This window comes from Rhinopithecus bieti, unplaced genomic scaffold (assembly GCF_001698545.2).
Source record: "Rhinopithecus bieti isolate Rb0 unplaced genomic scaffold, ASM169854v2 scaffold_44948, whole genome shotgun sequence".
Lineage (NCBI taxonomy): Eukaryota > Metazoa > Chordata > Mammalia > Primates > Cercopithecidae > Rhinopithecus > Rhinopithecus bieti.
The window spans coordinates 27,231-52,323 of record NW_016818762.1 but is presented as its reverse complement, the minus strand read 5'-3'; the positions used below and the strand labels follow the sequence as shown (position 1 = coordinate 52,323).

The window sequence follows — 25,093 nt, the reverse complement described above, 5'->3', positions numbered from 1 at the left end:
GAGGATGGTCTGGGAATTACTGGCCTGAAATAGTCACCAGGAACCTTAGCAGATACATTTTATTTTTAAAATTTAAACCAAAATGATTTAATGAAACAAAGAACTTTCTACTCTTGAGGTTTTAAACTGCATGGCAGCTTTTTTATTTAGTGAGACTTTTCAGCAGAGGGTAAGGCTTCTGTGGAGTACAGAGCCTGTGCTAGTAGATTGGACAGCTTTCCAAGGAAATGGTGTGAACACAGCAATCAAGCACCTTGGATCATCTGACAATTCTAATTTAAACTTTAGTTCCCTTGATCCTTAAGTATACAGACCAATGTGGTCTGAATTTAGTTCGGAAAATATAGCCATCATTGGATTAAGTCAGGGGTCTACCATCAACCTGCTGTTAATAGGAAGTCAGTTACAGAACTGGCTGGGATGGAAAGACACAAAATGAGATATGTTGGTGAAGAATTGAAGTATAGGGAACCAAACGCAAAACTGTAATGTGTGGAATCTGAGAAAGAGTTTACAAATAGCCCTAAAGGGCGAACATCAATTGTGTTGTCAAACTGTAGTTTGAAGGGAATTCCTGGTTTTTGCATAGTTACTAGAACCCTTCATGGAGTATCTCTCCCCACCCTCACCCCACTTTTCCCTCTCCCCTCCCCCACAGCAGTATGCCTTGAGTTCCATATTCTAGTTCTGTTTGATCTGATCTTTACCTTCCCTTCCTTGGATCCCTGTGCACCTACTTGGAGCCAGGTTACTCTGGGTCCTGGACCTGACTGCCTCATTCTGGAGGCTTCCAGACAGCCACAGTTAGTGCCCAAACCTGAGAGGATGGCTTCAGATGGAGGTAAGTCTTTAGGTGGTGAGGAGGATTTCTGGTACCTGCTCATATCCTTTGGGACAAGCTCTTTGGGCTGACCTAAAGGAATGCGAGGTGCTACACCCCATCAAAGGTATCACACTCGGGGAGGCTAGAGAAGGAGATTGTACCATTAAGACTAGGGGCTGGGAAAGGAAGAGGACCTCCTTAAGGGCAGATCAAGGTGTCTCTGAGGACACATACTGAGTATAGAGAATGGATGGCAATTAGCAACTTGATTCTCTTGAACAGGGGGCACTTCAGCATGTGTTTTTGTGGTGGGAGAGGGGATCAGAGGATGTGTCTTAGGACTGAAACCCACAGAGAGGTTTCAAGGGGGAAGGCCCAAGTTCATCTGTCTCTTTCAGGCAACTGGAGCCTGTTCTAGGATTCTGCCATGCTTGAGTTTATGAGGGGAAGGGGATGTGGAGGATGGAGGATGGTGGATGGGAGGGTAAGGTGGGAAGGACCTTAGCGGGAAAAGATAATCTGTAGTTATCCGTTGCAGAGAAATGCCTTCCTGAAAACTAGGCTGGAATGTATTATAAACTGCCTCTACTCTGGCCGGGCACGGTGGCTCATGCCTGTAATCCCAGCACTTTGGGAGGCCGAGGTGGGCGGATCACCTGAGGTCAGGAGTTCAAGACCAGCTTGACCAACATGGAGAAACCCCATCTCTACTAAAACTAAAAAAAAAAAAAAAAAAAAAAAGCCAGGCATGGTGGCGCATGCCTGTAATCTCAGCTATTCGGGAGGCTGAGGCAGGAGAATCCGCGGGAGGACAGAGGTTGTGGTGAGGCCAGATTGTGTCATTGGCACTCAGCCTAGGCAACAAGCAGGCGAAACTGCCGGTCTCCAAAAAAAAAAAAAAAAAAAAAAAATATTGCCCTCTGCTTAGAGCCTCACAGCTCCTTCCAGCCCTCGAGGTGGCTTCGCTTTGAGTTCAGGAAGCAGTTTTTCCTGATTTATCTGGGCCAGAGAGGTGGGTCATTACAGCCAGGATGAGAGCTGGGGCTTCACTGAGATGCTCTTAGTTTTTCTTCCTTTTATGGATCTCAGGCCTTCAGGCCCCTTTCATTGTGTTCTGTACTCAGTGACATACCCTCAGCCCTCTGCTCTGTGGCTGAAATGAGTTTGAATCTGAGTTTGCTCATGTTCCATGGTCAGAATGCAGAAGTTGGGGGTTGTTAGTTTGACAGTGTAATATTTTTTGTAAGGGGGAGGAGATTTAAGCAGGTTATATTCTACTGTTGTTTTTTTTGTTTTGTTTTTTTGTTTGAGATGGAGTCTCACTGTGTCGCTTATGCTGGAGTGCAGTGGTGTGATGTTAGCTCACTGCAAAGTCTGCCTCCCAAGTTCAAGCGATTCTCTTTTCTCAGGTTCCTGAGCAGCTGGGATACAGGCGCCCACCACCACACCCAGCTAATTTTTGTATTTTTAGTAGAGACGGGGTTTCACCAAGTTGGCCAGACTGGTGTCTAACTCCTGACCTCAAGCACCTGTAATCTCAGCACTTTGGGAGGCCGAGGGAGGTGGATCACTTGAGGTCAGGAGTTCAAGACCAGCCTGGCCAACATGGTGAAACCCCATCTCTACTAAACATACAAAAATTAGCTGGGTGTGTTGGCGCCCGCCTGTAATCCCAGCTACTCGGGAGACTGAGGCAGGAGAATCGCTTGAACCCAGGAGGCAGCAGAGGTTGCAGTGAGCTGAAATCACGCCACTGCACTCCAGCCTCAGTGACAGAGACTCTGTCTCGGGAAAAAAAAAAAAAGTCCTAGGAGACACAGGTTCTGATTAAGTACACGTTTGTATACTTATCCTTGGTCTCTTTGACTACAGTCCACATAGCCCCTCCTCAGCTGGAACTGTGACAATGAAGGACTTCATTGTCCTGTCCTTAGCACCTAGCTCAGTGCCTCGTTCCTAGTGAGCCCTAAATTTCTGACGTTAGGAGCTCCAAGCAGAAGGACCACAGATAGTCTGCATCGCCAAACACGTCCAGCAGTTACTTAAAGATCCGGAAACCTCTCTCCCCACACCGCCCTCCCTTCACTCATTTCCTTGTCCTTATCTAATCCTCTTTAATTATTCCTGGCTGTTATACAACAAAATTTCTGGGAACCAAACATCCAATCCACATATCCTCTCCTGGGAACAGTACTTCTGTGCGTGGTGGCAGAGGCCACAGAGCAGCTGGGAGAAGCAGGGTTCAGGTGGTTTTAATCTCTGGTTTGGAATAGGTGAGCATAGGGGATGTACGTGTAATGCTGGGTGGAAGGTGTTACCGGATGTCTGAGCCTCACGGGCCCTAGAGTCACGGCTCCTGCTCAAAGATTGAATCTTTCTTCTGTTATTTTAGGTTTAGAGAGATTTATAAGAAGTAACAGGAAAAGGAAAAGGAGGAGGGAATGAGCCAATAATATTTTTGAAAGTGCCTCCTTCTCAAAGGCCTTATGGATGTCTCGAGAGGGGCTGGAACTTACCGTGAACTAGTTCCCTTACTGCACAGAGGCTGCTGTGGGCTGTTTTCCCTGCAGAGCAGGTGTCAACCCAATTCTGTATCTTAGTAAACAGCCTATGGAGAGGCTGGAGAGGTCTGCCAGGAATTTTCTTAGAGAAGCACTTAGGGGGCCGGGTACAGTGGCTCACACCTGTAATCCCAGCACTTTAGGAGGCCGAAGCAGGTGGATCACCTGAGGTCAGGTTTTTGAGACCAGCCTGGCCAACATGGCATAAACCCCGTATCTACTAAAAATACAAACATTAGTCGGATGTGGTGGTTCATGTCTGTAATCCCAGCTACTTGAGGGGCTGAGGCAGGAGAATCACTTGAACCTGGGAGGCAGAGGTTGCAGTGAGCTAAGATCGTGCCACTGCACTCCAGCCTGGGTGACACAGAAAGACTCCATCTAAAAAGAAAGAAAGAAAGAAAAAAAAGCAACACTTAGAGGCAGTGATGGCTTGGGCTTGTCTCTTCTTGGCAGACAGGGTTCCGTATGTCTTGTTGAAAAAGAAGCGGCCGGGCGCGGTGGCTCAAGCCTGTAATCCCAGCACTTTGGGAGGCCGAGACGGGCGGATCACGAGGTCAGGAGATCGAGACCATCCTGGCTAACACGGTGAAACCCCGTCTCTACTAAAATACAGAAAATTAGCCGGGCGAGGTGGCGGGCGCCTGTAGTCCCAGCTACTCGGGAGGCTGAGGCAGGAGAATGGCGTGAACCCGGGAGGCAGAGCTTGCAGTGAGCAGAGATCCGGCCATTGCACTCCAGCCTGGGTGACAGAGCAAGACTCCGTCTCAAAAAAAAAAAAAAGAAAAGAAAAGAAAAGAAGCAGCTTCTTTAATGCAGTCATTCTCAACGAGGAGTAAGATCAAAATCACTTGGGGGACATTTGCAAACTACACAAGTTCCCCATCCTTATCCCCTCTCTCACCTGTTGAAAATCAGTGCTTTGAGTCTTCGAGTCTAAAGAGGAACTCAGATGGGGTGGAAGGCTGAGGCAGGAGGATCACTTGAGGCCAGGAGTCTGAGCCTAGCCTAGGCAACATAGTGAGACCCCATCTCTACAGTTTTGTTTGTTTGTTTGTTTGTTTGTTTGTTTTGAGACAGAGTTTTCCTTTGTCACCCAGGCTGGAGTGCAGAGGTGCGATCTCAGCTCACTGCAGCCTCGACTTCTTGGGCTCAAGTGATCCTCCCACCCCAGCCCCCGCAAGTAGTTGGGCCTACAGGTGCATGCCAGTGCACCTGGCTTATTTTTGTATTTTTAGTAGAGACAGGGTTTTGCCATGTTGCTCAGGCTGGTCTCAAACTCCTGGAGTCAGGCGATCCTTCCACCTTGGCCTCCCAAAGTGCTGAGATTACAGGCATGAGCCACTGTGCCTGCCTCTACAAAAAAAAATTTAAAAACAAAGGGGGAATTCACCTGTAATCCCAGCACTTTGGGAGGCTGAGGAGGGAGGATCACGAGGTCAGGAGATCGAGACCATCCTGGCTAACACGGTGAAACCCCGTCTCTACTAAAAATACAAAAAATTAGCCAGGCGTGGTGGTGGGCACCTGTCGTCCCAGCTACTCGGGAGGCTGAGGCAGGAAAATGGCGTGAACCCGGGAGATGGAGCTTGCAGTGAGCTGAGATCGCGCCACTGCACTCCAGCCTGGGTGACAGGGCGAGACTCCGTCTCAAACAATAACAATAAAAATAAAAATAAAATGGGGAATTCAGATAGCTAACTCTGGTCTTCTTTTCTCCTACTCCATTTCTTCTTTTTCTTTGTCTCAACAGCATCTCCGTTGCCGGGACCGGATATGAGCATGAAACCTAGTGCTGCCCCGTCTCCATCGCCTGCACTTCCCTTTCTCCCACCAGCTTCTGGCCCACCAGACCACCCACCCGGGGAGCCACCTCCACAGCCCATCATGCCTTCAGTATTCTCTCCAGACAACCCTCTGATGCTCTCCGCTTTCCCCAGCTCACTGTTGGTGACAGGGGACGGGGGCCCTTGCCTCAGTGGGGCTGGGGCTGGCAAGGTCATTGTCAAAGTCAAGACAGAAGGGGGATCAGCTGAGCCCTCTCAAACTCAGAACTTTATCCTTACTCAGAATGCCCTCAATTCAGTTGCCCCAGGCACTCCCTGTGGGAATCTTGAGGGTCCTGCACCTCCATTTGTGACAGCATCTAATATGAAGACCATTCTGCCCTCTAAGGCTGTTGGTGTCAGCCAGGAGGGCCCTCCAGGCCTTCCACCTCAGGCTCCACCACCAGTTGCTCAACTGGTCCCCATTGTGCCCCTGGAAAAAGCTTGGCCAGGGCTACATGGGACAACCGGGGAAGGCGGTCCTGTGGCCACTCTATCCAAGCCTTCACTAGGTGACCGCTGCAAAATTTCCAAGGACGTTTATGAGAACTTCCGTCGATGGCAGCGTTACAAAGCCTTGGCCCGGAGGCACCTGTCCCAAAGTCCTGACACAGAAGCTCTGTCCTGTTTTCTTATGTAAGTGGGGAGACCTGAGATTAATTATTCTAGGGCTTTTAAATAAGGAGAACTTTGGGGTGAATGTAGTAGTTTAGGCTATTTAGGAATATTTGAGGGAAGGTCATGAGAGCAATGGAGATGCTCTGAGAATGAAAAACATGTTATTAATAATAACAGCCCCGGCCGGGTGCAGTAGCTCAAGCCTGTAATCCCAGCACTTTGGGAGGCCGAGACGGGCGGATCACGAGGTCAGGAGATCGAGACCATCCTGGCTAATACGTTGAAACCCCGTCTCTACCAAAAAAAAAAAAAAAGAAATACAAAAAACTAGCCGGGCGAGGTGGCGGGCGCCTGCAGTCCCAGCTCCTCGGGAGGCTAAGGCAGGAGAATGGCGTAAACCTGGGAGGCGGAGCTTGCAGTGAGCTGAGATCCGGCCACTGCACTCCAGCCTGGGCAACAGAGCCAGACTCCATCTCAAAAATAATAATAATAATAATAACAGCCCCTTAACCCACGTCCTAGTTTATAACAACCTTTCAGGTGTCTTATCTTAAGTGATCCTCACAAACTGTGAGTTGAGGCAAGCCTTTCTCTGGTAATCTTCATTTACAGATCAGAAAACTGAAGCTCAGAGAGGGTTCCTGCCGTAAACCAAAGACCAGTGATTGGAACTTAGGCTCTCACTCTAAGTGCCAGGGTCCACCCCGTCCCCCCGTTCTATTTTACTACCTTTTGACATTGAGTCAGAACTACCCAAAGTAGCCAGGATGAGTGCTGGACCCTGAATCAGGGCCCTGGGTGGCAGGCGGAACAGTGTGGGGCCAAGCAAAGGACTGTGTGCATGCTGCTCCCTCTGCTCCCTCCACCCATTTTATTCAGGAGAATTCACGCTGAAATAGGATGGTGGGTAGAGCTTGCTTAGTGGTCAAGGGCATGGGCTCTCCCACTCGCTAGATTTGTGATCCTGGGCAGGACATTTAACATCTTTGCCCTCAGTTTTCTCGTTTAAAAAGGGGGATAACTATACCTACTTCACACTGTTGCTGAGAAGATGAAATGGGTTAATATATGTGAAGTCCTTGGCACAGAGAATGTTTCATTAGATATCAACTATTTTATTATTATGACAAAAAGGCAATCTAGAAGAGGAAAAGAACTCGCAAAAGGTCAGAACGTCCTTGCTTAAGAGCGAGTGTATGTTTAGCCAAGGAGCCCCGGGTCCTAGGCTGTTGAGTTTACAAAACAGTCATTGCTCAGCTGGGGAATAGTCTTTCCTTCCCACCCAGACCCACTGTCCCTCTCACCTGCCCTATGCCCTCAGCGTTTTGTGTAAGCCACTATATAACACATACCACATTTTATTGCTTTAAACAAATTTACATGGTGCTCTTCCAGTGGCTGAACTCCTAAGGGAATCTCCCCCTTGGAATCTACCCCGAACTTGGAGCAAATGAATCAAGATGTTCCCCCAAAGTCCTAGATGTACAGCATCTTCCTGACTCCCTGCTTTCTCAAGATAGATCTGAGTTCGCTCTTGGAGCCTAGCAGCCTAAATTTCAAAATCTTGAACCAGGATGGGCTCTCAAGGTTTGCATGGGATCCGTTTGCTTCGGGTCCTGGCCTGCTTGTGCTTCACACTTGGCGGCTCTGGGCAGGGTCTTCCACAAAGGGCAGTCGAGACCACTGCAGCCTGGGAAGCTCCTAAAATGCTCAGTTGTGGGATCCTGGGGAGCTGCAGTTTGGTGATGATGAGCTTCCCCAGGTGATTCTGATGCTTAATAATATCTGAGGACTCCAAGGGAAGTCAGAGAGGCAAAAATGAAGCCCTTACTTTAGGCTGGGCTCTTGATTTCTTCTGGATTAGAAAGGGCTCAAGAGCCCTCTAGAAGTGGGGGTCTAGTATTGGCATTTGACTGTCTGTGGGGGGTATCTGGAAACAAAGACTAAAAAAGCAATAAATAAAAACACCACATGACCTTTAATTAGAGATTCCTTTGGGTTAGCAAATGCCTTTAAAAAAAAAAACCAGGAGCCTCTGGACAAGGTTAAACCTACTTTATAGTGAATCCCGTTCATTTAATAACATGAGTCCTCCCTTTTTTTTTTTTTTTTTGGACAGAGTCTCACTCTGTCACCAGGCTAGAGTGCAGTGGCGCGATCTTGGCTCACTGCAACCTCTGCCTCCTAGGTTCAAGCAATTCTCCTGCCTCAGCCTCCTGAGTAGCTAATTTTTGTATTTTTAGTAGAGATGGGGTTTCACCATGTGGGCCAAGATGATCTCGATCTCTTGACCTCGTGATCCACCCACCTCGGCCTCCCAAAGTGCTGGGATTACAGGCATGAGCCACTGCGCCCAGCACGAGTCCTCCCTTTCTAATAATTAATTGAGGATGGCACTGTGAGAATTAGGGGTGGTAGCTGCGGTTGATTTTAAAAGGTGGGGAGAAAAATTATCTGTTTGATTTTATATTAGTTGTAAATTTCAACAGGAAGAGGGGCGAGTATGGTGAATGAATGGATGGGAGGTTGAGAGTCCGTAAGTCTAATCAGAAGTGGGACATGACAGGGCCTGAGGGGCACGATAGATTGGATGAGGGGCAGGGGATGTGTTATTGAGGCAGGTGTAAGGGCAGGTGGATGGGAGCACACTTTTAGAATGTGACTGACTCAATGGTGGTTTTAGCCCAGTGCTTCGTTCCCTGGCCCGGCAGAAGCCCACTATGACCCTGGAGGAGGGACTGCCATTGGCTGTGCAGGAGTGGGAGCACACCAGCAACTTTGACAGGATGATCTTTTATGAGATGGCGGAAAGGTGAGTTCGATGAACTTTTTTTTTTTTTTTTTTTTTTTGAGACGGAGTCTTGCTGTGTCGCCCAGGCTGGAGTGCAGTGGCCGGATCTCAGCTCACTGCAAGCTCCGCCCCCCGGGTTTAGGCCATTCTCCTGCCTCAGCCTCCCAAGTAGCTGGGACTACAGGCGCCCGCCACCTCGCCCGGCTAGTTTTGTATTTTTTAGTAGAGACGGGGTTTCACCGTGTTAGCCAGGATGGTCTCGATCTCCTGACCTCGTGATCCGCCCGTCTCGGCCTCCCAAAGTGCTGGGATTACAGGCTTGAGCCACCGCGCCCGGCAAGTTCGATGAACTTTCATTCTCCTGAGGGAGGCTGTGTGGCTGAGAGCAGTAGGGGCAGCTGAGAGGCTCGGGTGGGAGCAACTATCCAAAGCCACGTTAAGGCGGGGCATGGTGGCTTGCGCCTGTAATCCCACCACTTTGGGAGGCTGAGGCGGGTGGATCACCTGAGGTCAGGAGTTCAAGAACAGCCTGGCCAACATGGTGAAACCCCATCTCTACTGGAAAAAAAAATACAAAAATTAGCTGGGCGTGGTGGCACGTGCCTGTAGTCCCAGCTACTCGGGAGGCTGAGGCAGGAGAATCGCTTGAACCTGGGAGGTGGAGGTTGCTGTGAGCCAAGATTACACCACTGCAGTCCAGCATGGGCGATAGAGCCAGACTCCATCTCAAAAAAAAAAAAAGATGTTAGGCTGGGTGTGTGCTTGTAGTTCCAGCTACTTGAGAGGCTAAGGTGGGAGGATGGTTTGGGTCCAGTAGTTCAAGACCAGCCTGGACAACATAGCAAGACCTCATCTCAAAAAAAAAAAAAAAAAAAAAAAAAAAGAGAGAGAGAAAAGAAAAAAAAGGGTGGGGAGGAGGGGTGTAGACTAGGATGGTGGTTTCCTGGATCCTTGCTTCTTTCTCCACCACCTTGACTCTTGGGTTTTTCTATCCTATTTCCTCTTGAAAGCTCCCCTGTCACCAGATCCTGAATCTGCATAGGAGCCTTGATGTTGTAGATCTTAGGATGGGATTGGACCCCAATAGGTATAGCAATTTCATGCCGAAGGGACCCAGTAATGAGGAGGTCTGCTCTACCAGGCAGCTTCTTGTCTCGTCCCACTGACTTGGTAGCAAGTGGGTATTGATACAGAACTTCAGGACCGCTCCTCCATTGGAAACAGTGGCACAGAAAATCCCTTTCCCCCTTTATCCCAGGGAGGGGCTGGTTCTGGAAGAGCCAGGGAAAGACAGTGTCCGGGATGTCCAAAGTTGTCTCCTGGCTCTTATTCTATTTCTCTGTAATATCTTTGATTCAAAAAAAAAAAAAAAAAAAAGAAAGAAAGAAAGAAAAAGAAAAAAAAGGCCAGGCATGGTAGGTCATGCCTGTAATCCCAGCACTTTGGGAGGCCGAGGTGGGTGGATGACCTGAGGTCCGCAGTTCGAGACCAGCCTGTTAACATGGAGAAACCCCGTCTCTACTAAAAATACAAAATTAGCCAGGTGTGGTGACGCATGCCTGTAATCCCAGCTACTCAGGAGACTGAGGCAGGAGATTTGCTTGAACCCAGGAGGTGGAGGTTGTGATGAGCGGAGATTGTGCATTGCACTCCAGCCTTGGCAACAAGAGCGAAACTCAGTAAAGAAAAAGAGAGAGAGAGAGAGAGAGAGAGAGAGAGAGAGAGAGAGAGAGAGAGAAGGAAGGAAGGAAGGACGGAAGGAAGGAAAGAAGGAGAGAAAGAAAGAAAAAACTCAGAAAATGAACGAATTTTCCAAGCTTAGCTTCCACTTACTCCCTCCCAAAACCTTTTGGACCCGTGCTTCCTAGATTTACCTTTCCAAGAACCCCTATCCCAGTCTCAGGACTCTGCGATCTCAGCATTCTCCTGGTAGGAACTGCCTTGAATTCTTTATGGTTGTAGGCAGGGGCAAATGAGGTCTTGAGGAGGATCCCACTGTGAGATCCCACCAGGCGTTGCATAGGCCTGATTAAATTAAACAAGCCTATATTAAGCACTGCTGTGTACAATCCATGAAGCTGGGTGAGATAGGTATGGAAAAGAAGTGAGGCCAGGCACATTGGCTCACACCTGTAATCCCAGCATTTTGGTAGGTCGAGGTCAGGAGATCGAGACCATCCTGGCTAACACGGTGAAACCCCTTCTCTATTAAAAATACAAAAAAAAGAAAAAAAAAAAAAAACCAGACATGGTGGCACACACCTGTAGTCCCAGCTACTCGGGAGACTGAGGCAGGAGAATCACCTGAACCCGGGAGGCAGAGATTGCAGTGAGCCGAGATTGCGCCACTGCACTCTATCCTGGGCGACAGAGTGAGACTCCATCTCAAAATAAATAAATAAATAAAAAGTAGTGAAAGCCCTGGCTCTGTCCAAGAAAAGTTTACAAGCTCTAGATCATTCTTAATTTTTTTTTTTGAGACAATGGCGCAATCTCGGCTCACTGCAACCTCTACCTCCTGGGTTCAAGTGATTCTCCTGCCTAAGCCTCCTGAGTAGTTGGGATTACAGGTGCCCACCACCATATCAGGCTAATTTTGTGTATTTTTAGTAGAGACAGGGTTTCACTATGTTGGCCAGGCTGGTCTGGAACTCCTGACCTCATGATCTGCCCACTTCGGCCTCCCAAAGTGCTGGAATTACAGGCATGAGCCACTGCACCTGTCCTCATTCTTTACTTTTTAAAAATTTTTTTGAGGCAGGATCCCACTCTGTTGCCCATCCTGGAGTGCACTGGCACTGTCAGGGCTCACTGCAGCGTTCACCTCCTGAGCTCAAGCAATCCTCCCACCTCAGCCCCGTAATAGCTGTGACTAGATGCACGTCACCACTCCTGGCTAATTTTTTTGTATCTTTCGTAGAGATGGGTTTTTGCCGTGTTACCCAGGTTGGTCTCAAACTCTTGGGCTCAAGCAATCTGCCCACCTCAGCCTCCCAAAGTGTTGGGTTTATAGGCATGAGCCACCCCACCTGGCCATTCATTTTCTTAAGCTTCCTAAGTGATGACTATAGGGGAAGGAACTATGTGCTGAGCTCCCGAAGTTTCCCTGGAAATATGATTAAGCCACCTGTGACCACCCTCCTGGGTGACATGACTTAGGCAGACTTTGCCCACCTGAGAGCACGTCCTTTCTTAGCTATGCTTGGCTGTCGTCTGGATTTCTGACAGGCCTGGTCTCCTTCTTAGCATTGCCTATGCCTTTCTCACCCTCTGCAGGTTCATGGAGTTTGAGACTGAGGAGATGCAGATTCAGAACTCACAGCTGATGAATGGCTCTCAGAGCCTGTCTCCTGCAGCCCCTTTGAAACTTGATCCTCTAGGGCCCCTGGCCTCTGAGGTTTGCCAGCAGCCAGGTGAGGCTACCCAATTTTGACAGGAGCCGTGGGCCAAAGGCTCAAAGGGAGGTGTACAGAAGCCAGTCACAGATTAGAGAAAGCATGGCCCAGGCTCTGCTGCTTTCCCTCTGGAAAGTGGCGTTTGATACTCCAAGCAGACCACCCCATAGGAGGCTGGATTCTCAGATTCCTTTTGCCCTGAACTAGGTATTGATGTTGGTCAAGTAAACTAACTGCTCTCACCAAGACTCTAAATTCAGCACATAATACCTCATCTGCCTAAGAAATGGGGGCTGGATCAGGGGGTTTCTTGGAATTTCAGGGATTCCAAAATTCCTCATACAGTGATTCTTAGACCCTCTAGGTCCTAAATCTCCCATGGCTGGTACTTTTTCAGGGTTGGCCCAATCCAGCCTGGAACCATTTCAATGTACCTAGATTGCTGGCCTCACAGAGCTGGGAGGCAGAAGCTGTAGTTTCTGTGCTACTTCCCATTCTCCTATCTATCTCTTCCCTTAGTGTACATTCCGAAGAAGGCAGCCTCCAAGGCACGGGCCCCCCGCCGGCGGCAGCGTAAAGCCCAGAGACCTCCTGTTCCTGAGGCGCCCAAGGAGATCCCACCAGAAGCTGTAAAGGAGTATATTGACATCATGGAAGGGCTGCTGGGGACTCAACTGGCCACTGGGGAGTCAGATAGAAAACAAGAGGAAGAAGGGCAGCAGCAGGAGGAGGAAGGCATGTATCCAGATCCAGGTCTTCTGAGCTACATCAATGAGCTGTGTTCTCAGAAGGTCTTTGTCTCCAAGGTGAGCTGGGCCTGCACGTCTGGTTTCTAGCAGATCCTTGGGGTGGGTACTCCCGGGAACTAATGATCCGGGGTTTGTCCAAGGTAGTAGGAATTAGGTTTTGTTCTGTAACTGAGTAATGTGTGTGCATGCATCATCATGAGAATGTGTGTACCCGGTGATGGTCAGTTTACAATACCGGAGGGGTAAGAGGGGACAGTTGGGGAGCTCATGGTTTCTTCTCTAAAGCCCCTTGTTTCACAGGTTACCTGCTTACAGACTTACATCACTTTTCCTTCTGTTATCCAGGTGGAGGCCGTCATTCACCCTCAATTTCTGGCAGATCTGCTGTCCCCAGAAAAACAGAGAGATCCCTTGGCCTTAATTGAGGAGCTAGAGCAAGAAGAAGGACTCACTCTTGCCCAGGTAAAACTGGGGTATAGGAAATATGAGAACAAGAAGCTTGCAAGATTTTATCTAACCCTACACTGTCAAGGGTGATATGGCTCTAGAGATGAACAGCTTCAGGACTGGGCTTCAGGTGCAGAATAAGTAGGTAGAGGGCTATGGAAACACAGGAAATGAGAATGTAAGGGCTCACAGCATGGGAATAGGGCACAAGGAGGTGGGAAAGAGCTGCAGTATCTGTCTTTGCTACCATCGCTTAAACGACTTGCTTGCGTTCCTTGCCCTGCCCAAATACCATCTTGTACCACCCACTCAGTCAGCTCTTTCACAATCATGTATAGAACTGATTATTTGTCCATTTCTTCCAGCTGGTCCAGAAGCGACTCTTGGCCTTGGAAGAGGAGGAAGATGCAGAGGCGCCTCCAAGTTACAGTGGAGCTCAGCTGGACTCAAGTCCTTCTGTTTCTGACGAGGATGAAGATGGGGATGGGCGGCTTCGGCCCTCACCTGGGCTTCAGGGGGCTGGGGGCGCCGTTTGCCTTGGAAAGGTTTCTTCTTCAGGAAAACGGGCAAGAGAAGTGCACGGTGGGCAGGAGCAAGCCCTAGGGAGCCCCAGAGGGATGCACAGGGCTGGGAACACTCTGCCATCCCCCAGCAGCTGGGACCTGCAGCCAGAACCTGCAGCTCTACAGGGAACTCCGGGACCCTTGGGTATGGAGAGGAGAGGGTCTGGGAAGGTCATAAACCAGGTATCGCGACTTCAAGATGGCCACCTAGGAGGCGCTGGGCCTCCTGGGCACTGCCTGCTGGCTGATAGGACTTCTGAGGCTCTGCCCCTTTGTTGGCAGGAAGGCTTCCAGCCTGAGGGCACTCCCAGTTTGGACGCTGGACTTGCAGAGCTGGCTCCTCTGCAAGGACAAGGGTTAGAAAAGCAAGTCCTGGGATTGCAGAAAGGACGACAAACGGGGGGTCGTGCAGTGCTTCCTGAAGGGAAGGAGGCTTTAGCAGTGCCCCAGGAAGGCTCTGCAGGAGCCATGTGGGGAGATGACAGAGGTACCGCCATGGCTCAGAGTGATGATCAGAATCCTTCCCCTAGAGCAGCTGGGGACAGGGACGAAGTCTCTCTCAGCCCAGGACTTTGGCTGAGCAGTGAGATGGATGCTGTAGACTTGGAGCTGCCCGTACAAATAGAGGCGGTCATAGAGAGCTTCCAAGTGGAGGCGTGTGTAACTGAGTGTCAGGAAGGCTGCCAGGGACTGGGCTCCAGCGGCAGCATTTCCTTGGGTCCTGGAGAAACCATAGTACCTGGGGATACGGAGAGCAGTGTGATTCCCTGTGGAGGCACAGTTGCGGCAGCTGCCCTAGAAAAGAGAAACGATTGCAGCTTGCCAGGACCTTTGAGGGCCAACAGCCCAGCCTTGAGGTCCAAAGAAAATCAAGAGCAGAGCCGTGAAACCACAGGGGACCCCAGTGATCTGCAGGCAGGAGGCTGCTTCCCATTGCTGGAAAGCAGAATTGGCGGTTCCACACTGGAGTCTTCCAAAGAAACCCTTCTGCCCACATGCCAAGATGATGTCCTTATCATGGGGACCAAGGATGCCTCCTCCTTGCCTGAAGCCAGCCAAGAGGCAGGGAGCAGAGGCAATTCCTTTTCTCCTCTGTTGGAAACCATAGAACCGGTCAACATACTAGATGTTAAAGATGACTGTGGCCTCCAACTAAGGGTCAGCAAGGACACCTGCCCATTGAATGTTAATTCTTCTGACCCCCAAGGAGAAGGCAGGGTGGATCCTGACCTGTCCAAGCCTAAAAACCTTGCTCCTTTACAAGAGAGTCAGGAGTCTTACACAACTGGCACCCCCAAAACATCATCTCACCAGGGCCTTGGAAGCACTTTCCCTAGATGGGGAACGAAGGATGCCATAGTTCTGAGAGAGACTTCTGTTAGTAAAACACGCAGGTCAGCAGATAGGGCCAAAGGAAAGGAGAAAAAGAAGAAGGAAGCAGAGGAAGAGGATGAGGAACTCTCCAACTTTGCTTACCTCTTGGCCTCTAAACTTAGCCTGTCACCAAGGCGGCATCCTCTCAGTCCTCACCATGCCTCAGGTCAGGGCAGCCAGAGAGCATCCCACCTGCTCTCTGCTGGGGCAAAAGGCCCCAGCAAACCTCCATGTCCTGTTGCCAAGTCTGGGAAGCGAGCTCTAGCTGGAGGTCCAGCCCCTACTGAAAAGAGATCCCACTCAGGAACTCTACTTGGGGTCCCCAGGGAGGAACCCCTAGCTCTGGGAGTAGTTGGATCCTCACAGCCTCGTAAAAGGCGGTGTGACAGTTTTGCCACAGGCAGAAGGAAGAAACGACGTCGTAGCCAGTAGGGAGCAGCAGGACCATCTGACCCCACTTGCCAGTCCCTAAAGGTGGGTGCCCCAGAGTAGATTCCAGCCCTGCTGCCCACCAATGGAGATCCCAATGTTGAATCTCATCCCAGTGTTGTTTTGTTGTTCTGCAAAAGTGGCAAGCATGGAGAGAGAGGTCAGACTGGCTAGGCTGCAGGGGGAATCACCTTTGGAAGGAGCTATAGAAAAGAAAACAAATAAAGTGTTTTTGTTGGAAAATGCTCTCAAAGTGCCCTTTTTCTGTACTCGCGTCTTTGCTGCTAGATAGGGTGAGATGCTATAAAGAAAGACTGTAGGGGTAGTCTTAGATTCTACAAATCCATAGATCTTACCTTGGCTCCAGCCTTGCCTTGGCTCCTTGTAGCCTCCTCCTGGCAACAGACTGGCTCTCAGGCTGTGGTAGGTCCCCAAACTGAGGAATCTCCAATGATCACTTTATACAACCCCTCTTCACAAGCCTGGACTTGGTGTCAGGAAGGCTTATCTGGGCATCTTATAATTATCTGCCTCCCTTTAAGTCTATAGATAGAAAGATGCTTTTCTACCTGTTAGATCTCTGAGAAAGAGATCTAATTTTCTTTTTTTGAGACAGGGTCTCGTTCTGTAGCCTCAACTACAGAGTGCAGTGGCGTAGTGATGGCTCATTGCAGCCTCAACCTCCTGGGCTTAGACAATCCTCCCATCTTAGCCTCCCAAGTAGCTGGGACTACAGGTGTGCACCAGCATGTCCAGATAATTTTTCTGTTTTTTAGAGCTGGGGTTTTACCACATCATCCAGGCTGGTCTTGAACTCCTGAGCTCAAGCCATCTGCCTGCCCCAACCTCCCAGAGTGCTGGGATTACAGGCATGAGCTACCATGCCCGGCCTAATTCTAATTGTCCATAATTGTGTCTCTAGGGGGTCTTGTTTTCTTCCTTGAAAAGAGGCTGGACAGAAAGGACTTCAGTGTCCTTACTCATCCTGTGGCAGAGAAACCCTCCCGTGTGGCTGGTCTGACCTGCAGGGAGGAGGCTGGTTCCTTACTGACACAGCTCCTTGCTTCCACTAGGGGCGATGGAATCAAGTCTCAGTAGGATTATTAAATATGGAATGGTAGCAAGCTATTTTTTAATCTCTAATGAGGACAGAACAAGAGGGAATGCGCTGAAAAGAGGTTCGCGGTCTGTTAAAATGTACATATAGGAGATGACAGCAGGAGGGAGGATGTGGAACCTCAGTATGATTTCTGTACAGGAAGGAGGCCTGTCCATCTGATAGTGAGGAAGATTCACCCAGCTATGGCCAAGAGGACGAACCTTGGGAACCTTCAGGATCTTCCAACAGACGCCCTACACCCATCCATCCCTTTCCTTCCCAAGTAATGATAACATCAATGTGACTGGACTGCCTTTTTTTTTTAATAGATATAGATTTATATTTATATATAAAATAGTTTTTTACAAAAAAAAAAAAAAATCAACCAAACAAAAAATTAAAATCAACTTAGAAAAAAAAAAAAACAAACAACAATAACAAAATTCAAACAGGAGCAGAGATGGGGCTGAGGCATAGGGGAGACCCCTGGCGCTGCCCTGAGGAGGGGGCGAGAGGCTGAGGCGCTCAGTCTCCCTTCTGCTTGGGTGCTTGCACAGTCCCGTTGGCCAGAGCAGTGGGGCTGCCTGGGGATGAGGCCTTTGGTGTCTGGGAGGTGCCTCGAGAGGTGTGTGGGGGGCGCAGGTAGGTGCTGAAGAGCTTCCCATAGAGTGGGTCATGGAGGGAGAAGTTCTGGAACTGACCTGGACAAGTAAGAGATGTGGAAAAGTGAAAAGATGTAAGAATGAGAAGAGAATCCCCCGGCTCTTTTCTCAGAACTAAAACATCTTGTCCCTCTACTGTGTTTAACTTCTCAAATCCAGGTTTATGTCCTCTCTTCCTTTCCAGCCTGTTCCTCCCAGCCTCACTTCTCACAGGTTCTGATCTCCAGCGCTGGTCACTAACCCTTGTTCCCTCCCAGCCCAGCGCTTTCCTGGATGCTGGCGGTGCCCCAAGTGCCCGTGCGGGGCTGAGAAGGCAGAGACTCACAGAGGGACAGGCCTCGGCTGGGTCCTGCCTGGCACAGCTCAGCATGCAAAGCTGCGGCGGCAGGGCGGGGTGAACCCAGCAGCAGGTGCAGGATGGTGCCGAAGCCGTCTTTGCACAGCAGGCGGTTGGGCCCCTCTGCTTGCTCTTCAGCAAAGAGCTTGGGAGAGAAAGGAATGTGAGTCAAGTTCTCTCCTCGTGCCATGGCCTCACCCTGCCCCACAGACTGGCCTGACAGGCTCCTCCTCTTCCAAAAGGGTGGTGCACAAGCCTTCCCTGCCCCTCAGTGCCCTTTCTGCAGAACTGTAGACTTTATAGCTTTTTCCTTCTTCTTCCTTCTTCTCGTTCCCAGCTAGGTCTCAACATAGAGGCTGGGGGTCTGCAGTTTTAGGCACTGTGGTACTCGGTTGGATACCAAGTGCCTACATCTAGAAGCTGCTGGGAACAGCATACCAAAACAGGCCTCCTGGAGTGGGGTGAGCATAACCACTAAGCACACCCCCGCCCTGCGACTCCCCAGTACCTCAAAGGCCAGACGAGTCAGCTCTTCCAGGCTCCTGCCCCCATCCAGAGCTGCTAGCGCAAGGGCCACATCTCGGAAGTCCACCAAACCCTTGGTATCCTAGAGTGAAAAAGAAACCAGGGCAATGCGGGGACCCTGCACCCCTCTTCCTGCTCTTTGGATTTTGACTCCTCCCTCTTCTCAGCAAATAATAGGGGTGATCCCTGTGATTGCTCCCCTCGGAACTGTGAGCCCCAAACTCTTTAGGATCGCGGGAATTTCTCTCAGGTCACCTGGTGACAAAGCCTTCCCATAAAGGAATCTCCTAGGAATGTAAGGGAACCCCTCAGGAACGCTGAAGCTGCCATGAAGGTTCTGACATGCCAGCGGACGGCAGTCCTGGTCCCCAGGCTAGACAAACTGGTTCTCTCTGACTCAGCCTATGCAGAGGAACTGGTCCAACAGATTGAAAGGGGGCCACAGGCATACTTTATGAAAAACGCAAGGAGCGTGCCTGCTGTACCAGCTCCATGGGAGACCACGGCATCTGAATTTTTGCTTCTGCTCTGCTACAGGCCAAGTGGGGGAAGCTCTTTTCAGGGACAGTCTGCCTCAATCTAAGGAATCTAGGCACGTGGTCACTCTGTCCCTTCAGAGGATGTTGAGGGTCACATTCTGCATCTCAGATCAAAAAGCTCCTTGGGACCCCTATTGGTTGTTCATAAGCATTAACAATCTTTTAGGATTTTTGTAAGTTGACCGGGGAACTTGGTTAAATCTTGAGAAATACACGGCTTGCTAAGAATCTTGAGAAAATTCCTCTAGAGAAGCTATAGGATATTTAAAATAATCTGCCCAAGTCCTACAGATATATCTGGGTCTCGAGCTCTCAACCATCTAACTGTCCAGTGTTGTTGCTTCTACGTGTCATCCTCCCACGTAACCTTCATGGCTCTTCCTCAAAGACCCTCACCCAGCGCCCCACAAGGTCTTGTGATTCCCCACCTTTGCCACTCCCTCAAGTGGTTTCAGAAATTTATAGTCCTCACTGATCATTTCTACCTTGTTCGTCCTCATAATGATGATAACATTGCTCTTAATGCTTGATTAAAAAATGAATCTCCAGTGGATTTCAGGGGATGGCCATCTAACAACAGCTGTTAGAACACGCACTGAGGACTCCAAACTGTGAGGGACGGATATGGCCACTAGGAACATGGCAGCCTGGAAGGAAGCCTCAGTTCTGCTCTGCTCTTTGTTCCAGCTCCTTTACCTGCTGGAAGTAGCCAAAGGCACCAGCCACCGTCTGAGGATCAGAGAGCTGTAGTTGCCTGGCAAACTCTTCCTGGCTGATCATTCGACTCCGGCCTGGCTCTGCCCCAGCGTCCACATAGCCAGGGGACAGCCTACAATGGAATTGTTGAAGGCAGAGAGCTGTCTCAGTTTCCTTCTGGACACACCATCGAGCAGGACTTCAGCCCCAGTACCAAGAGTTCTACCAGCACAGGTTCAGCTGCTGGTTTTCTAAGATGTACTGACTCATAGTCCCTTGAGAGCCCTTCTTACTTTTTTCACCTGCGTTATTACATATCCTTCCATTTATTCCCTGCTTCCTTTTATTTACTCCATTTTTTTTTTTTTTTTTTTTTTTTTTTTTGAGACGGAGTCTCGCTGTGTCGCCCAGGCTGGAGTGCAGTGGCCGGATCTCAGCTCACTGCAAGCTCCGCCTCCCGGGTTTACGCCATTCTCCTGCCTCAGCCTCCCGAGTAGCTGGGACTACAGGCGCCCGCCCCCCCGCCCGGCTAGTTTTTTTTTTTTTTTGTATTTTTTAGTAGAGACGGGGTTTCACTGTGTTAGCCAGGATGGTCTTGATCTCCTGACTTCGTGATCCGCCCGTCTCGGCCTCCCAAAGTGCTGGGATTACAGGCTTGAGCCACCGCTCCCGGCCTCCATTATCTTTCTTTCCAGATTTTTTCATTTTTAAGATTTTCCTTCCTGCTTCTCACTTCTCTCCTTCTTATTCTCTGTCTCTCCCTCTCTCTCTCTGTGACACTGCTCACACCCTCATTTTCAAAACCACTTACCCAGCCTTCCGAAGCACTTTTCCCAGTTCCCAGAGCTGTGGCTCCAACGCCACCTTCAGCCGGCCCACCACAATCACAGGCAAGCTCCCTACGAACTCACATTCAGTGGCTGGAATGCCCAGAGCCCTACAGGATGAAGAGGGATGGGATGGAGGGGAAGGAAGCAGAGAAACTTCTGAGGGTTGGTTCCTGACCCTGGCAAGTTGACTGGAGGAGTAGATCAGGCCCCTTTAAATCTCCCCTCCTCTGTCTCAGCTGTTTAAGAGCCCTTCCCACTGCCTGCTCCACAATCAATGCCTAAAAACCTCGCCCCCCCTCCACCCCCTGGTGGCTCCTTTGCCCTGTGCAACTGCTCCAGGAAATACTTTGTGGGGCACTCACTGAGCCATGACCCTCTGAACATTGTTGGCATAGAGGGTGGGGTCCCTGCTCTCCTCAGGGCTGGGGTGATACACAGGAAGGAACTGAAACACAGACACACACAATTCTTATCAGAACCTCAGAGTGAGGTGTGACCGCTCCCACCCTCTTTTCCCAAGGTTTCAGGAGTGTGAGATGCACATTCGCCCACCCCACCCATGGGAGCCATACCTCCACATCCACAATGCTGCAGGGCTGAGAGGCTGTGAGCCAGAGGACTTGGAGTCTAAGAGCAGAGAGATTTCGATGCTCACCCATCTCTAACTATGCGCTCCTTCCCCAGCTCCCACACCCCACTCCCCTTCCCCAACCCAGGTGGGGAGTGGGAAAAGTTCTGCCTGTTGATATAGGGATGGACTCCTAGACATACAGTCAGGCGGGTGAATATGCAGTTGGGAGACACAAGGAAGGGCCAGAAACGCAGTAGAGAAAGAGAGCAGAGCTGCATGGATATGCCAGAGGAAGAACTGTAGGCAAGGCGAGGTTTGAGTAATGGAAGAGAAAAAGGCAAGAGGCATGCCTGATGGTGAGGGTTCTCAAGAAGGGATAATCGAGGGAGAAAATCACAGAAACATGGGAAAATAAGTGCATAGGAGCCGTAATTACAGCAGGAACAATTTCGGCGGGACAGCTAATCTAAGCACAGCCAGATTATATGGGGACCTCGGGGGGAAGTGGTGTCTCCTCTAGAGTCCCCTCAGTCCTCAGATGAAGAAGGGCCATTCACCTTGTCTGGAGATTGGAAGATGGGTCAGGAATCCTCTGAGGGACCCTGCTCCCCACCCTCACCCCAAAAATACCAGAACTCACACTCCAGGACCCCTCCATGCCCAGCTGGTGGTGTCCTATGGGAGAAACAGAGGTAAGGGCATAAGAGCATTATGTTTTTCCCTGTGGAACTGGCCAATCACCTTCGAGCAGAGGGCCTGATCCCACCTCTAGTCACACCCCCAGTGCACATGCCATCACAGTACCAACAGTTTTCACTTATTTCCATTTGGGGTGGATTTGTGCTCTCCCTTTCCACTCTTTCTTGGACTAAGACTCACCAGACTGTTGGGGTAGCGGATGAGGACAGGCTGCACAGGCACCCCTGCGATGAAGGCTCCTAAATCCCATTTCCACCCCCACCCCCACAAGGCAGAGGTTAGTACACCGAAGTAGCCAGAGGGCATGAGGTATGGAGGTCTGGGACAGTTCTCAAATGAGACACGGCTTTGCTCCACTCATTGATAATTTTCTCTCTGACTCCCCAACTTGTCAGCATTAGCTAGGAGGCCCCCTGTCTCCCTTCCTCTCCCATCCCTCCCACCCTTCCACTTCCTGGGTTACTTCAGAGTCCCTCCCCAAATCTGGAACTTCTTTTTCCTACAGCCCATCACCCATTATCATTGTATTCACCTGGTTTGAACTTAAGCAACGCCTTCTTGTTGGAACAGGTGCCCTCGGGAAAGAATAGCACCTGGGGGAAAAGAGCAGTATGAGGTGAAGAAGGCTGAAGAAGACTGAGGAGAGAGGAAAGGGAAGCCTGTTGAGGAGCAAATGGCAAGTGAGAAGATCGTCTTGAGACCCTTACCCACCTGCGGCCACTTGCCTCCTGAAGTGGCCCGCCTTCGGACCTCCTCCACCACTCTGCGGCGAGAAGCCGGGTCATGCCGGGATACTAGGATGGCTTGGTTGAACCGAAGAAGGGCTGGGGTTGGGAAGGATACAAAGAGGAATCACTTCATTCCTACCCAGGGGCAGTAACATCTGCAGCCTCCACTTCCTCAACAGTGTGAGAAGTTTCTGCTATCTCTCTTTTTTCTGTTTTGTTTTGACACAGAGTTTCGCTTTTGTTGCCTAGGCTGGAGTGCAATGGCTGATCTCCGCCTCCTGAGTTCAAGCGATTCTCCTGCCTCAGCCTCCCAAGGAGCAGGGATTACAAGCATGGGCTACCACGCCTGGCTAATTTTTTTGTATTTTTAGTAGAGGCGGGGGTTTCTCCATGTTGGTCGGGCTGGTCTCGAACTCCCGACCTCAGGTGATCCGCCCGCCTCGGCCTTCCAAAGTGCTGGGATTACAGACGTGAGTCACGGCGCCTGGCCTGTTATCTCTTTGCCCTGGGACAATCCCTTTATAGTAGTTGTCCTTTTAGAGCACTGACCAGAACTCCCTCCAACACCTCTCTGTCCCAGCCCTCAGAATCTAAGACTGGTTGACTAATGGTATTAATTCATATTTCACTTGCCAAGAGTCCCTCCCCACTTTGAGGCCAGTTCTCTCCAGTGTCTTCATTCCTGACTTTTTTTGCCCAGAGTTGTCACCCTGCCCCTTCACCTGCTTTGAACTCTCTCACCTCCAATGACAGGAACGGAAAGGTTCTCAGCTCGGGACACAACTTTGGGCAGGTCACAGGGCAGCAGAACAATGGGGTCAAAGAAAGTGGAGTGTGGGGCAGCAACAAGGACAGGTGCTTGAAGGCGAGAGGCTCGCTGGCCGCGAACCCGAATCCGGAGGAAGCCCAGCAGGAAAAAGAGCAGGCGGCTCAGGCCTAGCACCCCATTGTGGCACACAGTCCTGCCAGGGCAAGGCTGGGTATCAGCAGAAGCAGTGGTTCTAACCCTCACCCGCCCCCAGGTTCAGGCACCGGGAAAGTAGGGCACCCCTCTTTTACCCTTAAATAGGATGTGACCAAGGGGCCAAGGTCTCTGGCCACTTTGGGACATATCAGGGCACATTAGTTAGAGGTGAGGTCTGGGAACCACGTCTGAGCTTGGCTGACTCATCTCATCTACCCAAGCTAGACAGAATAGTTTCAGAATCCTCCCTTTTCTTCTTAAAGAGGGAGCAGAATAGACAGCAGGGAAGAGAAGTAGGGTCTCTGGGGGCTGATGCCCCACTTACTTCCTCCATCCTGTAATTGGCTCCTGAAGCTGCTCCTCACTGAGACCGGCCACTTGCAGCCAGGCAAAGGGCCAGAGGAGAAAGAGGACGATAAAGGCCAGAAGCACTCGGATGGGGGCCAACAATGCCCCCAGGAGGCAGAACTGCAAAGGGTGGGAGAGAACGCCACTTCAGAGCTTGGATATGCTCCCTCCGCAGCATCCCTCTCCCACAAAGCACAGACGCAGGAGCAAACAGCCATCATCCCTTGCATGTGACAGGTGGTGTGGGAACAGGAGAGGGGACTGGGACCCAAGGTGGGATGAAGATACCAATGAGGGCAAGAGGATAAAAGATGAATGGCATCAAGGGCCTTATTTCCTGTCTTTCAGTTGTTCCCTACCCCACTTATAAAACCAAACGCCATAAAACGCATCTAGCAGTTAGAGGATTTAATAAGAATGCATGCGAAAGTGCAGGGCGCTGTGCTTGATGTACAGTAGGTTAGAGATAGGTCCTCCTCCCCCACATCTTATTCCATAAATAGCTCCTATGCCCAACAGAAACCAGGTGCACAGATCTTCCCACTTTGGGCCTAGGAGGCAGAGGGTTGTAAGCAGCGAGAGGTCCAGTTTTCAGGCCCGAGGTCAGTTTCTAACACTGCTCAACAGCAATCCTATAGTACTGGGGGATACGGGAGACAGGAGCTCGGCCCCACTCCGCATGGGAGAGGTTGCCAGGAACCAGGGTGACTCCATAGGCTGCCTTGGGGAAGAAGCAGGTAAACCTAGCCCCTGGAGCCTGCCTCCGGGGAGGTGATGACAGCAGAAACCTTGGACACTCCCTCCCCACACCACCTCCCAGTTCCCCTAGGCTGGCGCGGCCCTCCACTTCCTGTAGCCAACCTCCCTCTCAGCCTCCCTGCCCCCACCGGGAGGTGCTGCAGTGCGGGGTGGAGGGGGGGTTGGAGGGAGTGGGAAGAGGGAGTGTAGGAAAGGGCCCAAGGTCGCAGGCTCCCGGCCCAGAAACGTCTTCCCTCTAAGTCATGCCTCGGAGGAACACTCGGCCCGCCCCGCCCCACCCCGGCTTCCCGTAGCCTCTAACTCCATCCTAGCCATCAGGCTCTGCAGAATGTAATCCGCATTCCCCAGCGTCCTTCATCTCTCCAACCCTAGGGTCCCCTGCAGTCCTCCATCCCCACCTACTCAGTTCTTCCACACCTTCGAGCTTGTCTATCGCACAAGCCCGCAGCGTCCTCTCCAGGGCTCCTTGCCCACCCGCGGCCGCCCCCACGTGCGCACCCTCGGACTCCAGCTCCGCAAGCCTCTCAGCCATCTCCTTCTCATGGATCCCCAAGCCCACCTTTGCCAGGGCTCAAACGGCCCCATTTTCTATCCCCACGGGTCCTTCCGACGCCCGCTCCCTACACATTACCTTAACCCTCTGGAGGCGGGAGAGATGTAACTCATGCACGAAGGGGTTGGGGGATGCTGGGGTCCGGGGTGGGATCGAGGGGTGCCCAGTCCCCGGACTTCCCTGGCTCATGGCGGGAGAAGGTGGGAG

At 50.7% G+C, this 25,093-nt stretch overlaps 2 protein-coding genes across 2 annotated transcripts; one reads left to right on the top strand and one right to left on the bottom strand.

The window, feature by feature from the left end:
• The first annotated feature begins 667 nt into the window (after positions 1–667).
• On the top strand, positions 668–15,819 carry NUTM1 (NUT midline carcinoma family member 1). The gene is made up of 7 exons (XM_017857450.1): positions 668–841; positions 5,138–5,846; positions 8,512–8,640; positions 11,896–12,032; positions 12,534–12,820; positions 13,109–13,225; positions 13,576–15,819. Exons 1-7 carry the CDS (start codon positions 826–828, stop codon positions 15,577–15,579), a joined length of 3,399 nt encoding a protein of 1,132 aa, XP_017712939.1. The 5' UTR covers positions 668–825; the 3' UTR covers positions 15,580–15,819.
• Positions 15,820–16,976: 1,157 nt separating this feature from the next.
• LPCAT4 (lysophosphatidylcholine acyltransferase 4) lies at positions 16,977–25,087 on the bottom strand. Its single transcript, XM_017857447.1, has 14 exons — positions 24,965–25,087; positions 23,552–23,694; positions 23,004–23,224; positions 22,246–22,358; positions 22,067–22,127; positions 21,715–21,773; positions 21,476–21,510; positions 20,837–20,891; positions 20,627–20,709; positions 20,246–20,371; positions 19,435–19,567; positions 18,183–18,281; positions 17,663–17,819; positions 16,977–17,376 (listed from the first exon to the last, which is right to left on the bottom strand). The coding sequence occupies exons 1-14, from the start codon at positions 25,073–25,075 to the stop codon at positions 17,201–17,203; spliced, it is 1,572 nt and encodes a 523-aa protein (XP_017712936.1). The 5' UTR covers positions 25,076–25,087; the 3' UTR covers positions 16,977–17,200.
• Positions 25,088–25,093: the final 6 nt, after the last annotated feature.